We start from the raw sequence: 15,087 nt of genomic DNA, 5'->3' as shown, positions 1-15,087 counted from the left end.
GTGGATGAGCAGCGCCATGTGTCGTGTTTCCACAGCGCTCGAGTCTCGACTTGTTGGAGCCTCCCTGTTTGTTTGTTTGTTTGTGTGTTTGTTTGTTTGTTTGTTCATTGCATAAGAAATCTCTGGCTGATGACGCATTTTGGGCATTGATCTTTGCGCGTCCAAGCGCGCCCTGGTGGTCGCTCATTGAACTGCTGTACATAGTGCTGAGCGTGGTGGAGTTGAGCTGCACGACTACGAGAAACGAATAATACCGATCACTGCCTTGACATTGATTCCTACCCCCCTGCCGTTGATTGCTCTTCTTTCTAGCCGGTTCTTTCCTGTTCCAACAGCCATGTGGGGGCTGGTTCATCCCTCGTTCGGTCACTCAATCACCGTACCCATTGCCCGGCTCGTACGACGAGAGCACACGCTGAGGTCAGCACATGCCATTCTCCTTGGCCGTCTGATCGCGATCGCAATTCCCATCCTCGGCGAACGGAGCAAAGCGTCATGCGCGGACCCCCCCCCTTTTCAAGTGGACAGCAAGTGGAGGCACACGGGGTGTCCGACACGTGATGATGCGAGCAAGGTGGAAGGGAACGACGGATGCATTGCTATTTGTCGATCATCCGAGCGTGCCCGCCGTGTGCCTGCCCAGGTGCCGAGGTTTGTCCAAGACGGGCAGGAACTGAGAAGGGAGGTTGGTTGCTTGAGTCAGCTTTGACTTTTCCGCGTGCATACGCCTGCGTGCATGATTCGTGTGTCTCCGGATTGCAACCTTACCACCAGACGCAAAGATGGATAATCGGCCCTGCAAGACGTGGAGCTTCCATACTGAGGGTCCTATGTGCAATCGCGAAATTTGCCCTCCAACGGTACCGAGCATCCACATTGCGCAGTTCTCGATATAGGAGCAAGTGGGAGCTCAATGTCCGAGCACCGCCTGTGCTTCGCCCCAGCGCAACGCGCCTTCTTCCACCTCGATCACGCGTGCCTGCCAAGATGTCCGACTGCAGTTCGAACCCAAACGTTTGACTTTTGTCCGCGTACTTTTTCCATCCATGTTTGAGCCTTTTGCGATATCCACGACATCTACGACACCCTGGTAGTCATGCCGCACGCGACCAGTGGCGCGACCAACAGCGCCGCAACCAACGGTGCATACAAGCGTGGAGCGAACGGCCACACCCAAGCACCCATCGGTGTAAAGAGCAGCGCAAACGGGGATCAGAAGACGGATTACACAAGGTGGAGGCTCAGAGATGACAGAGGGTGCCAGACATGGCACTACCTGCACAGTGAGGACGAGGTCAAGGAGTGGCCCCAGAGCGCAGTGGACAGATATTTTCTGGGTATGGAGACGGTATGTGCAACTCTCGCTGGAGCCCACCTCTTTCCACACCACTCGTCCATGAAGACCAAGCTGATTGCGATTATCAGGGGCTCCCGCACCTCCCAGCAGCAGCAGGAACACCGCTCGAGTCCGCCGCGAACGCACTTTCCTTCTTCTCGAACCTCCAACTACCGCCTGGAAATTGGGCCTGTGAATACAGCGGGCCCATGTTCCTCCTCCCCGGTTTGGTCATCACATGGTATGTCACCGAGACACCCATCCTAGCCGAACGCGCAATCGAGATCAGGAACTACCTCTTCGCACGAGCACATCCCGAAGATGGCGGCTGGGGGTTACACGTTGAGGGCGAGAGCAGCGTGTTTGGTACTGCCATGAACTACACCGTCTTGCGACTGCTAGGTGTGGATCCAGAAGATCCAAGAATGCGGAAAGCGCGCAGCACGCTATGGAAGCTGGGCGGAGCACTCAACGGGCCACACTGGTCGAAATTCTGGCTAAGCGTGCTTGGTGTCACGGACTGGGACATTGTCAACCCCGTTCCGCCAGAGCTGTGGCTACTGCCGGACTGGGTGCCTATTGCGCCGTGGCGCTGGTGGATCCACATGCGACAGGTCTTCTTGCCCATGTCGTATGTCTACTCCCAGCGATGGTCATACCCACTAAACGACTTGACCCGCCAGCTGCGGTCAGAGCTACTGATCCAGCCGTTCGAAACAATCACGTTCAGCGCGCATCGTAACAGCATCTCTCCTGTGGACAACTATCATCCCAAGACTTGGATCCTGAAGCTGTTGTTTTGGTTCCTTACGTCTGTCTGGGGCCCTTACCTGAGGCCTGCGTGGCTTGTAGAGCGCGCCGAGAAGCACGTATGGTGGTTGATTCAAGCCGAGGACAAGAATACCGACTTTTCAAACCTTGGACCTGTCAACGGGCCTATGAACACGTTATGCGCATACATAAAAGAAGGGCCCGAAGGCTACGCTTTCAACGAGCATCTCAAGACACTTCCCGAGTTTCTCTGGATGAGAGACGAAGGCATGCTCATGAACGGGACCGATGGCGCCCAAACCTGGGACACAGCTTTCACTGTTCTTGCCGCAGAATCGTGTGGGTTCCTCTCTCAGAAGCAGTACCGACCTATGTTCACCAAAGCTCTCGAGTTTCTTGAGGACCAGCAAATGCTTGAAGAATGCGAAGACCAACACGCCTGTTACCGCCAGCAGAGAAAAGGCGCCTGGGGCTTCAGCACACGCAAGCAAGGTTACGCTGTCAGTGACTGCACATCTGAAGGTCTCAAGGCGACACTGATCCTCCAAAACCAACACGATTACCCCACCCTCATCGAAGAGCGTAGACTCAAAGACGCAATCGATGTGCTTTTGACTATGCAAAATTCCTCCGGCGGCTGCGCGTCCTACGAGCCCACGCGTGGTTCCGAAATGCTCGAACACCTCAACGCTGCAGAAGTCTTTGGCAAGATCATGGTAGAGTACGACTACGTCGAATGCACAACAGCGGTCGTCACGGCACTGCAAATGTTCCAGAAGCATTATCCTTCCTACCGCAGCACCGAGATTGTCGCTTTCCGCGACCGAGCTGTCGAATACATCCGCTCTGCACAACGTCCCGACGGGTCTTGGTATGGCGCCTGGGGCATCTGTTTCACGTACGCTGCCATGTTTGCACTCGAGTCGCTCAAGTGCGTTGGTGAAACGCATGCGAATTCTGAGCGAATGCGGCGGGCGTGTCAGTTCTTCCTTGACCGCCAGATGGAAGATGGAGGGTGGGGCGAGACTTACAAGTCTTGTGAGACGGGCGAGTATTGCCAGCATGAGAAGAGCCAGGTTGTGCAGACGGCGTGGGTGGTGATTGCAATGCTGGAGGCTGGGTTTCCAGATAAGGAGCCGTTGAGAAAGGCACTCAAGATGATTACCAGCAGGCAGCAGGCCAATGGCGAGTGGAAGCAGGAGGCCATTGAAGGCGTGTTCAACAAGTCTTGGTATGTTGTGCAGCGCAGCAGCAAAAAGAAGTGTCGACTAACGAATGAACAGTATGATCTCCTACTCCAACTACAAGTTCATCTTCCCGATCAAGGCGCTGGGCATGTATGCTAAGCGCTTCGGCAACGAGCCGTTGTAAGGCAGAAGAAGCAAGAAGTGGCAAAGAAGGGTTATCCTAATGAGCAAAGCTATGAACTGGAAAAACTTAAAGTCGGAATTTGCAATAAGTCTATCCGCTTCATCATCTCGCTTTCCTTTCGTCTCATCCCTACCTCACCATAACATTGCAACAGCACAACCCCTAATCTAAAATTCCATCAACGTCGTCTGCAACCACAGCAGTCCGGCACTGTCCATCACTGCCCTTTCATCCTCCACAACCCCACCATCCACCCGTAGTTGACTCCTCGCCCAGCCACAACGGCGGCAACAGAGTACCTCGGCGCTTCCCTTGCGTGGCGTGGAGAGGCGGCTGACCGAGCCCGTGTAGACTGACTGGATGGAACCGCACGGTAGGAAGGAATCTATAGCACTTCTCCGTCACAGTCTGCGCTGGGATCTTGTCTGGTGAAGAGCGGTGGGCTCGATGCGCATGCATATGTATGTGGCCTGCTCGAACCGTGTATGTCCCACATCGCCTTCTGTGGGTAGGACGTAGCCGATGAGAAGGTTTTGATGAGGAAGTTGTTTTTCCACGTCAAAGGAAAGAAGAAAACGCTGTTTCAACCGCCGGCATGGTCGTTTACATGGACGAAACTTTTTCAGGCAACAGACGGAATGGCCATTAGGAAATCTTGCAGCGCAGTGAGAAACATGTACGGAAAGATGGAAGTACTGGGGAAAGATGCAGGTTTGGATTTCTATTATACACTGGACATATTGGAATCTATCTACAGCCAAAAAAAAAAGAGCCTACCCCCATCATGTCAGAAGGACAAATAGGGCTTTTATAACAATATAGCCTTGTGTCGAACAGGAAGAAACGCTGCAAGACGGCAGCAAAGCCGACACACCAAGTACGCCTTTTTATATGTAAGGACAAAGCGCATCCACTACCGAGGATCCAAATCGCACATCCCAACGCGACGCATCGGGCGTGTCGTTAGGGTCGTGAGTCATGATCATGATAAAGTATGCCGAGGAAGAGAAGACGTAAAGATATGTGCAAGAATGCAAATGGTTGCACACGTGCCAAGTGACGTGTGCAGAGTATGCAGAACAACAAACCATCCGGCGCGTACGGAAATGTGTAGGAATGGTCAGCTGGACAAATCCCTTCTAGCTGGTGACAGGCCATCGGCTGCGCAGCCCAGACATCCACTGTCCGTAGAGAATGTCAGCAAGAAGACCCTGTTGTTCCATGCCTTTCTCCACGTGGCCGGGCAGTTTCTTCTCGTCGACCATGGGCAGGGAGTCGTTGCCGAGCGACTTTTCGCCGACAACAAATGCACTCTGTCGGCGGCGGTGTGACTTCAGGTGTGGGTTGTTCTGCGCAAGTACGAGTTTGGGGCCTTTGGTGGGCGAGCCTGACGTCCCATTCGGTGTGCCGGGTGTGTCAACGGGTGTGGAGGGTGAGTCGTAGTCTTCCGATGCCGAGGACTTGCTGATGGAAGATGAGGACATCTTGGTGTTGGACCGAACGCGGGTTGTGCTTGTTCCATGTACGGTAGTGCCACCGTAGCTCGTCTCGCTACCCCTGGTGCTGTGCTTGAGAGGGGACTGCGCTGCTGGCATCTCAATGCCTAGAGCCGAGGCTAGCTTTGAGTCTTGCTTCAGGCGGTCCACCATGGCCTTCAGCAGCATGAATTCGCCCTGTGGGTCGATCTCATCAAGCTGTGCCCAGGCGGCAGCTACCCGCCCCATTACCTCACGCTGATGGGGCGAACCGGTGTCAGCGTATGCTTCTTGGAACACACCGTCCAGGACCTTGCTGTACGCTCGACGGCCATAGAGCGCATCCTTGGTGACCGGCATAGGAGGATATTCTGGCTCTGGCGGTTCGTTCTCATTGTTCACGTCGTTGACGTCGAAGATGAGGTCCGCATTGGGTGGTGAAGGGCGGAAGGTAGCAGCACTCGGGTTCGGATGGAAAGAGTTGCTCTGGTTGGCAGGTGGGTTCGATCGTAGTGCTGCTCTGCGTTCTCCACTAGAGACACGCTTGAAGTGTCGTACAGTGGAAGGCGAATTGCCAAATGTGAGATCGACACCAAGAGGTTGCTTGGGCGCACCACTAATGCGTCGAGCAGTTGGCGTGTTTCCTGAAGACACGCGGAAGGCGGTCCCTGAGGGAGATTGGCGGGAGCCAGGTTGCGTCTGCTCTGGTAACGGTGAGTCTGTGGCAGTGCCTAATGGTGCTGCGTCAAGGTCCATGTGCTGCATCAGAGATGCAGTGGTTTCCTCGTCTCCCGAGGGAATGCGAGCGAGCTTGCGGCGACGAGCTGTCTGGCGTGCTGATGGGGCAACGGTACCAGCTTTGACTGTGTCGAAAGTCCAATCGTCTGACTCGCCTCTTGGTGCCAGATCCTTCCTGCAGGCAGTGTTAGGTGATGAGAGAGGAGGGTTGAAGGGCTACACTCACATGGTCTCCTCATAGTACTTGGGGTGCGACACATCGTCCTTGTCCTTTTTCGCGTCGAACATTTGTTTACGCTCCACCAGTTCCCGCAAAGCTTCGACCTTGCCAGCTCGGCGAACAAACTTGTGTTCCAAAAGCTCCTTTGCGGTTGCGCGTCGGTCTGGGTCCTTGATCAGACAGTGAGCAACAAAGTCCTTGAACTCCTTGCTGAACTGATCACCCTCCAGGCGAGGCGCTGGGTTCTTGGGAATGGTGAAGAGGACCTTCATGGGGTGCGATCCAGCGTGCGGTGGTGCGCCTTCGGCCAGTTCCATGGCTGTAATACCTAGGGACCAGATGTCCGCCCTGAAGTCGTAACCAGCCTCCTGAATGACCTCGGGGGCCATCCAAAAGGGAGTGCCAACAAATGTCATGCGTTGAGATTTCATGTTGGTCAACTGTGCAGCGACGCCAAAGTCGGCGAGCTTGACTTTGCCCTTGTCGGTCAGGAGCACATTGGCAGCCTTGATATCTCGGTGGATCTTGCCAGTCGAGTGCAGGTAGTCGAGGCCAAACAGAAGCTCACGACACATGATGGCGATGTGCGCTTCACCCATGGGTCCAGGTGCAAGCAAGTCGGCAGCAGATCCGCCCCCAAGGTATTCCATGACGATCCATAGCTTGACGCCCTTGACGAAGCTCGTCTTGTATTCGGTGATGTAGGGGCTGTGGCAGGTGCTCAGCAGGGCAATCTCAGCTTGAATGTCGGCGAGCTCTTCGTTGCTGTCTTCGAGGTCGATCTGGGCGCGTGAGTATGTGCAGGCCGAGGGGGGAAAGGTGGCAGTGCTTACATGCTTGATAGCCACGGTTTCGCCTGTGCTGCGGTCGATGGCTTTGTACACTTTTCCAAAGGACCCGCCTGTGCTTGTCAGTCCAAAAGCAAAGACAGCGTGGACATGAAATACTCACTGCCCAACTCCTCCATAACCTGGTAGTTCTCCGCCATTTTGGGAGATGCGTGAGCTATTGTTGTTTTTGTCAACAATGGGGGCGCTCGGAAGATTCAATTGGTGGTGGAATCCAGGTTGAGGACGGCGGACGGCGGAAGTCCTTGGTAGAGCGAGTACGGATAGAAATAGAGTGATGGCTGTGGTGGCAGTGGCAGTGGCCGTGGTGGTGGTGGTGGTGGTGGTGGTGGTGATAGCGTTGACGACGGCCGTCCATGATGATGCAGTGCAGGGTCCAGCGTCCAGCATCACCGGAGCAACGGGTCGAGGCAAACAAACAGGGCGCCCCACCGCCATGACCGCGCACGATCGCCGACGCACGATGCAGTGCACAGAGCCGAAAAAGAAGACAGCACGAACATGGAATTCCCTACCAGAAAGTGGACGAAGAAATCTCACTCGAAGCTGATGGTCGTGCTCGCCGTCGCCATGAATCGTGGGCGAGCTCGAGGCCGCTTTGCAGGCTGGGGCGGTACCTGCGTCAGTTCCATTCCGAGCAAGAGCTTCGAGTTGCCCTGCATAAGCTGCATAGCATGCGGACCTGTCAGCTGCGTGGACGGGCTGCTGTCGCTGTGCCCATTGGCCGTGATCCGGAATTTAGCTGCCCTTACCCGGCCGAGGTCACGCGCGCAGGCGGTCCAAGTGGCTGCTGAGGCCAATCGGCCAGTGACGAGCCGTCACCAGCGGCAACAGCCAGCACGAGAGATGCAGAACGGCGCATCCCCAGGTGAACCGAGGACGACGCCATGGCGCCTGACACAGTCCATGGCGGCGAGCGGCGTTGATCCCGGGGCAGAGCGGCGAATTTCATCATCAGCTGTGGACTCTTGCTCTTAGCCTCGACGTTTGGGCTCGTGCTGTCAAATGGGCACAGCTCACCACTGCTGCTGGCGCGACGCACACCGAAAGACGAAGGAGCTACGAAGGAGCTACGAAGGAGCTACGAACGAGCTCGCCCCGCAGGCCAGTCCGTCCATGGATCGTGTCCGTGTGTCACAGGGACTCGGGTTCCTGGATTGTTTGGGTGGCCTGAGCTCGCTCAGTATCACAAAAACTATGGAGACGGCTGCTGTGCAACAGTCGGTCTCCCGTGGTCTCCAGTCTCCAGTCTCCGTCTCCAGTCTCCAGTCTCAGTCTCCAGTCTCCGTCTCCAGTCCCAGTCTCCAGTCCCAGTCTTCAGTCCCAGTCTCCAGTCCCAGTCTCCGTCTCCATAAGCCCGATCAGCCCCTCCCCTCCCCTCCCGCCCTCGTCAAGACATGCATGCTTCAAAGAGCCTGGTATGGGTTCTTGCACTGCCAGCCCGACTCTGCTGAAGACGTGGTTTTCCTGGGTGCGCGGCGTGTTGCGTCTAACGAGCGTGTCAGTCGCCATCCTCGCACTGTATCTGGAGATCAGCCATCCCGCCACCTCTTCGCTTGTTCTGCTCCGCCTGTCCCGACGTCTGCCGCTTTCCTCGCTCGTCCGCCTGCTCAAGAGGGAGCCTGACCACATCAAACCGAGTTCCAGCACGCCGGGCGCAAAGACCGGGGACCGCCCAGACTCACCGCTTGGGCCGCCCACGGCGCGGAAACGGTCAATGACCCTGCAAGAAAACCAAGCCACGCCATCAGGGGCCATCCGCCGCCTCCACCGCCTTTCTCGACAAGACTCGGGCGCCTCTGCCATCTCTCCCTCCTCGACCACCCTCTCCCATCCTGCACCCCCACCTGCACCCCCACTCCCGCCATCGATGCCTTCTCACGCTCGCTCCAAGACGACGTCGCACGCCGACATCGTCAGACAAGGCAAGCGCCTGTCGCTGCAATTTCCCATTCAACCTGCTGCCGGCAGCACTTCACCACTCTTCTCGCCGCGCTCGCGCTCGCGCCCTCAGTCCTGGGTCGCTGCCCCGTCTCCACTCCCCTCGCCCGAGGCCCAACCCTCGTCGCCCGAGACCAACCTCCTCGCCGTCCTTGCCGCGCAGGAACGATTTGTGCTGGAGCTCAAGGAAGAGCTCGGCAAAGCCGAAGAAGACCTCAAGACGTTGAAGAAGCACTATGCACTCCACGAGGCCAGCAAACGACGCAACGACGTCCGCAAGCTCGCCCAGCTGCAGCCGCTGAATACGTCGCTCGCCAACATCGACGCTGTCCACGACGACGAGGATGGGAGCAATCTGTGGATGCTGCGGGAGAGGGAGCGCAGGAAAGCGCTGCTGAGCAGCACCAAGTCGTCCCAACGCAAGGTCTTCAGCGGATCACGCCACCTGCGCACCCTCTCGCTCTTGTCGCCGGACAGAGCCTATGCGCCCTCCTTTCCTCATCCAGCCGAGGTCTACAGCGAAGACTCGACCATGAAGCGCCCAACCCCTCCCATTCGATCCTCCACATCCTCTGATCTATCAAGGCAACTCATCGACGTTACAAGCAACGACCGCAGTGACCTCGGCGGCCTGCCCAACATGCAGCGCGACAACATCCTGCGCACCGGCAAGCAGCTGGCCAGCGACTTCAGCAACGGCTTGTTTACCTTTATCGAGGATATAAGACAGGCCACCGTGGGCGATGAAGCTGTCAACGGCGCGGTAGAGCCTTCTGCACCCTTGCAGGGCAGGGATCCGTCCGCCAACGTGATCCGAAACACATCCGCCAGCAGGCCATCCCTGAACCGGTCGGCAAGCTCCAGGAAGTCTTTGCAAAAGAAACAGTCGATTGGCGAAGACTTCTGGTCAGAACATGGTTTGAGTGAACCCAAGACCACCTCCGTGAACAAGAAGACTCACACGCCCAAGTCCACCCGCACCCCCGAAAGGCAAACGGCCAGGAACAGCGACAGCTTCGAAGAAGAGTGGGCTAACTGGGACAGCCCCAGTGCAACTTTCGTTGCCAAGACAACAGATACCCACCATGACTCGGACGAGTCAGACACAGCCTCGTCTGCCCTCGGTAGCTCCCAAGCCAGCAGCAAGCACTACGCCAGGCGCCATGACTCCAAGAACTCGTCGCTCGCTACCATTAGCTCCGCGAGCATGCCCGACGACAGTGCATCACGCGATCCCAAGCGTAACTCGATCCCTTGGCCCGACCTGGTCAACCTCTCGCCGTCCAGCCTCAAGCGCACGGCCTCACACCTGATGAAGGAGTGGGAGAAGCAGCTCACCCCGCCGCCCGAGTCGAGGCTCACGAGCCACTCCCAAGGCGACTACATTGGTCGCTCGGGATCGCCCGGCAATCTTATTTAATGACGAACGATCTGTACAGACGACCTTACCTATTGACGACGCTACGCATCCAGACTGCAATGTCTGAACGAATGTCTATTCACATACAATTCATATTCAGAGGGGGGAACTGTTGGTAGGGTGGCTTGTCGATGAAGCGTTGGAGCAGCATGGCGAAACTGGCGTTTGCGGTTGCTGTGAGCACGTATCTAGCACGGAAAGATATCCGTGTCTATAGAAGCATAGCATAAGACTTCGAAATCAACTTATTGTACTACATCGATCCACATTATGAGCATTGGTGTTGTGCTTTCGACTCGAGAGTGTTCCTCCATCCATCCCGCAACGCTGGCTGCACGTGCCAAGTCGAGACCTCCGTGATTCCTCCGCAAAAGTCAAGTCGCCGCGCAGCAACACAGCGTCGGATTCATCAGGCACCCACTTCTCTTCACCTCCCCCTCGAACCTCTTCTTTCGGTCGCCGTTTCCCCGTTGCACACTCCCAACCCAACATGGCGCTTCCTACCAACCCCGGCGGTATGATGGCGGGCATGAACCCAACCGCCGGCATGTCAGAGCAGGAAGTGCAGATGACCAAAATGGTATGCGCCCACGGCCACACGCGCACCCCAGGCACCGCGAGCTGTCCAGTCTAACGTGAAAGTCAGATCCAAGCGTCCATGGAATCGTGCATCGGCAAAACCGTCATGGCCGGCGTCATGGGTGGTGGCCTGGGAGCCATGTTCGGACTCTTCATGGCATCGATGCGTTACGACACGCCCATGGGCCAGCCGCTCCCAACCGCAAACCCATCGCCCGTCGCTGCGGGCGCAGCTACAACAACTCCAGCCAGCACAGCGACCACCGCAGCGAAACCCGCCGGCACGCCCCTCGCCAACGCCGTCCGCGCCGCCGCAACGAGCACCGCCACCTCCACCTCTACACTCCCCTCCGCCGCTGCGACACAGGCCATCGGTGCTTCCTCATCTTCTTCCGCGGCAGCCGCAACAGCAGCCCCGGCGTCCGTCCTCTCCCCCACCACCACCGCGCCCATCTCCGACCTGCCGCTGAAGCAGCAGCTCAAGCACGGGCTGCGCGACATGTACCGCAGCTCCATCAGCTCCGGCAAGAACTTTGCCAAAGTCGGCGCCATTTTCAGCGGCACCGAGTGTGCGATTGAGGGCCTGCGGGCCAAGAACGACTTGTACAATGGCGTCGCCGGAGGCTGCATCACCGGCGGTGTGCTGGCAAGGAATGCAGGGCCGCAGGCCGTGGCGGTTGGGTGTGCTGGATTCGCCGTCTTCTCGGCTGCCATTGACGCTTACATGGTGAGTCCTGGTGTTTTCCTCTGGGTAGTTGGCGAGGTGCTGTGTGGAGATGGAAGCTAATGAGTGGACAGAGAATGCCCGAGGATGAGCGAAGCAGACCGATTGCATAAATTCCCACAACGAATAATTAAGAGAAGACGAGTGGAGACATATAACAGGACTATCATGTTGTAATCATATCTGTATACCACACACCACGGTAGACACAGTGGGGGCACGCATCGCACGGCATTGGGCGGAGTTTCGGATTCTCACCACGCAGACACGGGTTAGTCATGTAGCACACCGTACTTATGCGCAGGCGTGTTCGCGCGATCAAATACTGCTTTATCAGACCCAAGCTTTTGACATGCACACGCGAGGGTGAGAAAAAAACCATTGATGACTACCAACCCATTCAGAGCGACTCGAACACGAGAAAGAAACAGCGAGCATGTACTTGGGCTACGCGATAGACTCGCACAAAGAGAATGCACATGGGTATACAGATACCTCCCGGGCAAGCCTTGAGCAAGGAAAAGAACGCACATGTATACGGGACCAAGGTCCGAGGAAACACACAGCTAGCGCGCATCCAAACAACGTAGAGAGCAGCGATCAGATAAGATAAAGAAAAACGTATTTAGGCGACCAACGTAGACGAGACGAGACGTAAGACGGGTGGGATGGTAACGAAAGCCTTGGCAGGGGACCTTGTAGGGCGTAGGGCTGACAGGACCCTAAGCGTAATACCTCCTCCCAGGCCCTTGTTCGAGATTGGCAATGGCTTGTGCGTTTGTGCCTCCGCCTTGAACGGGCACTGCGTACACGCTGACTATGACGCCGCGTTTGTCGACCCCTGGTGGTGCTTGCGCGTTAGCATACGGATAGATGCGCGTCGGCGATGGCGAACAAGGGGCTAGCTACTCACACCCATGTGGGAGACTGTGCGTCTGCCACGCGCCGTTTACGAACATCTGGGGAAGGCAGGTTCGCAGGTTCGCTGCCGGCATGGATAAAGCTAGCAGAGCGAGGAAGATGGGCAGCTCCCCCTTCAGCCCGCCTTGTCCTGGAGTGGTGGCTACAGGGCCGTGGTACGTATTCGGTAACAGCTTGGCCACCCACAGCTGGTCTGCTCGGTGGCAGCGGAGGGTGGTTCCTTGGAGGACGTTGGTCACGGAGGATGAGTAACCGTCCATGTCGTGGTGTTCGAACCCAAGAGGACGGTAGGCTTCGTCAGGCCGAGGGTTGGTAGCATTTCCGCGCAAGATCCTAAAGCCGTAACCACCGCTGAAGAAGACTGAATAGGTTTTGTAGTGTTTTCTGCCCAGAGGGAGATGTTCCGCTCTCACTGCATAAATTTGATTTCCGTTGCAGTACCACCAGATACCACTAGTACCTTCGTTCACCACGATGTTGGCGTTGGGCTTGTATGATGGAACCCAATGTCCGGTTGCGTCGACGCTGGGATTGGTTTCTGGGTCCTCGCGTACTTCGTCAATTCGAAAGAGGTAGGACGTCTGCGGCGTCAGGGAATTAGTAAGGACTCAGGAGCCACAAGCATGTAACACGTACCATAACGTCTGGCTGTAGGAATCTATAGAGAATTCAATTCACATCTGCGTATCGGTATTTTTCCGCAAGTACACTGCGCTTGTCCCAATGACTACTTTCAACTCTCCAATTCCGTCCATCCTTTATCACTGGTGCCCACGATGCGGCTCTGCGAACGAGAAACGGAAGCACCCTGGCCCTAGTGTCAGCCGACAGTGTTAGTCAACATGTTGATTGGGAGCGCGCGCGAGAACAAGCAAGCTTCTGATAAGCCAGCTTGAGGTCTTGAAATGGCATGGCGGCAGAGTGGTAATGCACACGCCGCACATTCTACATGACTGGACAGCGACCAGCTTCCTGTACCCCGCCGGATGTATCATGTAGAAGCGCGCGTGCCGTCGACCCGTGTCGGGCTGATGATACGAGGTGTCGTATGTGGGTCGTTGAAAAGGAGGTCACGGCAAGGGATCTGACCTTGTCATTCTGGACGCGCTCGATTTTACAGTCCAAGGTCGCTCGATTCAGACTTGAGGTACTCGAGGAGAAGTCGAGCCTCCGTAGCTACGACAGGTGTAAGCCGAGTGCGTGACTGGGTCGGGCAAACGAAGATTGCGTTGAGCATGTTGCAGCAGCATGGATTGTCGTGATGCATGGACCTGGCCAACCAACAGACGCGGCAGAGCAGCCCAAAGCAGGGTAGAGTGGATACTCGGTTTAACGGAGCGGCAGTATGCATGCCTGTTATGGTGCAGTCTTGGGATAGGTGGCGAGAATACTCCGCAAAGGATTGGCCTAAACATGCAGTCCCAACAGCCGCAAGACGCTTCCAATAAACGGTCGGCTTTCGTCCTCAAATGCTGTATGCGGTAGATCAGCTCGCATCACTACCCGCCGAGTATGCTGCGTTGTCATGCGGCGAGACCAAACAGCGGGCTCTTTGATACTGATGAAGGACAAGGTCGGCGATGGACGTTCGATTTGGCAGTCAGATCCGAGGCAACCTCCATGGGACATCCTAGTGGAAACCAACCTCGGACTAATCGTCGTAGACAACCAAGACGAGAGACGCAGCTCTGTCTGCGGTGGAAGTTAATCAGCGGATCCTCGCGTTGACTCAGCGGAGGCCATCTTTGCGCGCGCTAACTGCGTCGATCAAGCGTCTGGGGTCGGTGAATGCCAAAACCAGCCGACTGAACGACCCAGCCGACTTAGTGTATCGTTGTTTGGCAAGTATAACTCGAAGTCAGGTTGATGAGTCCAATTTCCAAGGCGCGGCATTTCGAAGGTTAAGTAGAAGAACACGAGCCCGGACTCGGTGGCGCTAGTGACTCTCCTCCTGCATGATTGCCTTGTCATTGCCTTCTTTTCTTTACTCCCTCCACTCCTGACGGGCTGTTCTGAGCTCACATTGGCGAACGTGCCAGACAGCACTACAGTCCATACCGTAAAGACAACGCTTGGCTACAGCGGCTTCCTTGCCCTTGCCCCGACTTAGCAACACACTGACTGATCTGTAAGTACCTGCATGGTATTTTCACCGCTCACCGGACACAAGGGCTTGATGCCCGATACTGCACCGCCGTCTGCGGTAAGCATGAGTTGATACTCACCGGTCGACGACACCCAAAACACCGCATCATCACCTGGGTCATGCGTACGTCTACGAGCCGCACCCGTCGGTCCAATGTTCACCAGCAGACTGTTCTACAGTCACCAGCCGCCGGGCAACGACACGCCTCTCGCTTCTCGCGATCAGAAATAACTTGCCGTCTCTGCCGTCTGCAGTGGATTGAACTAGCTTCGAAACGTCAATCCCCCACAAAGAACCATCGCATATAGAAGCAACATACAGGCGCTGTATTAGGGTAATTGGGACTCACAGCGTGGGGCTCCGACGCAGATACTCTCCGCCCTGCCAGTGAAGCTTCATCGCTGTGCACATATACGGACTAGCCAGATGCCTACCCGACTTCAGTCGGTGGGCCTGGCTCGAAAGATGGTCCTGATCCAGCGGCTCGAGATGCGAGAAAACGCCGTCCCTCCACCCCTCCTTCTGCGTCGCCTGTCCCAGAACTGAACCGAGCCGAGCCAAAGAGTTTCTCTGTACACACAATAAAAAGGTCGCGGA

General features: G+C 56.4%; 5 protein-coding genes across 6 annotated transcripts, besides 2 other annotated features; 3 read left to right on the top strand and 2 right to left on the bottom strand.

Annotated features, from left to right (window-relative positions):
• Positions 1 to 65: 65 nt before the first annotated feature.
• Positions 66 to 105: a tandem repeat.
• Positions 106 to 1,096: 991 nt separating this feature from the next.
• Positions 1,097 to 3,478, top strand: EKO05_0010152 (Lanosterol synthase; the record flags this gene model as incomplete). Its single annotated transcript, XM_038942812.1, has 3 exons — positions 1,097 to 1,348; positions 1,426 to 3,338; positions 3,391 to 3,478. 3 exons carry the CDS (start codon positions 1,097 to 1,099, stop codon positions 3,476 to 3,478), a joined length of 2,253 nt encoding a protein of 750 aa, XP_038794701.1.
• A 1,139-nt stretch (positions 3,479 to 4,617) lies between these two features.
• Positions 4,618 to 6,899, bottom strand: EKO05_0010151 (uncharacterized protein; the record flags this gene model as incomplete). 2 transcript variants are annotated; one of them, XM_038942991.1, is made up of 4 exons in its annotated part: positions 4,618 to 5,866; positions 5,918 to 6,693; positions 6,745 to 6,812; positions 6,863 to 6,899. In XM_038942991.1, 4 exons carry the CDS (start codon positions 6,897 to 6,899, stop codon positions 4,618 to 4,620), a joined length of 2,130 nt encoding a protein of 709 aa, XP_038794700.1. The 2 variants fall into 2 exon arrangements, with proteins under 2 accessions (XP_038794700.1, XP_059493681.1); XM_059637698.1 differs by having other exon boundaries at positions 5,918 to 6,812.
• A 164-nt stretch (positions 6,900 to 7,063) lies between these two features.
• Positions 7,064 to 7,093: a tandem repeat.
• A 1,086-nt stretch (positions 7,094 to 8,179) lies between these two features.
• Positions 8,180 to 10,120, top strand: EKO05_0010150 (uncharacterized protein; the record flags this gene model as incomplete). Its single annotated transcript, XM_038942821.2, has 1 exon — positions 8,180 to 10,120. The coding sequence occupies one exon, from the start codon at positions 8,180 to 8,182 to the stop codon at positions 10,118 to 10,120; it is 1,941 nt and encodes a 646-aa protein (XP_038794699.2).
• Positions 10,121 to 10,610: 490 nt separating this feature from the next.
• On the top strand, positions 10,611 to 11,486 carry EKO05_0010149 (Mitochondrial import inner membrane translocase subunit tim22; the record flags this gene model as incomplete). The annotated part of the gene is made up of 2 exons (XM_038942855.2): positions 10,611 to 10,700; positions 10,767 to 11,486. 2 exons carry the CDS (start codon positions 10,611 to 10,613, stop codon positions 11,484 to 11,486), a joined length of 810 nt encoding a protein of 269 aa, XP_038794698.2.
• Positions 11,487 to 12,145: 659 nt separating this feature from the next.
• Positions 12,146 to 12,983, bottom strand: EKO05_0010148 (uncharacterized protein; the record flags this gene model as incomplete). The annotated part of the gene is made up of 3 exons (XM_038942977.1): positions 12,146 to 12,264; positions 12,337 to 12,925; positions 12,981 to 12,983. 3 exons carry the CDS (start codon positions 12,981 to 12,983, stop codon positions 12,146 to 12,148), a joined length of 711 nt encoding a protein of 236 aa, XP_038794697.1.
• Positions 12,984 to 15,087: the final 2,104 nt, after the last annotated feature.

The sequence above is a fragment of the Ascochyta rabiei genome, chromosome 18 (assembly GCF_004011695.2).
Source record: "Ascochyta rabiei chromosome 18, complete sequence".
Lineage (NCBI taxonomy): Eukaryota > Fungi > Ascomycota > Dothideomycetes > Pleosporales > Didymellaceae > Ascochyta > Ascochyta rabiei.
The sequence above is the reverse complement of the archived record's forward strand: the minus strand, read 5'-3'. Positions and strand labels throughout refer to the sequence as shown.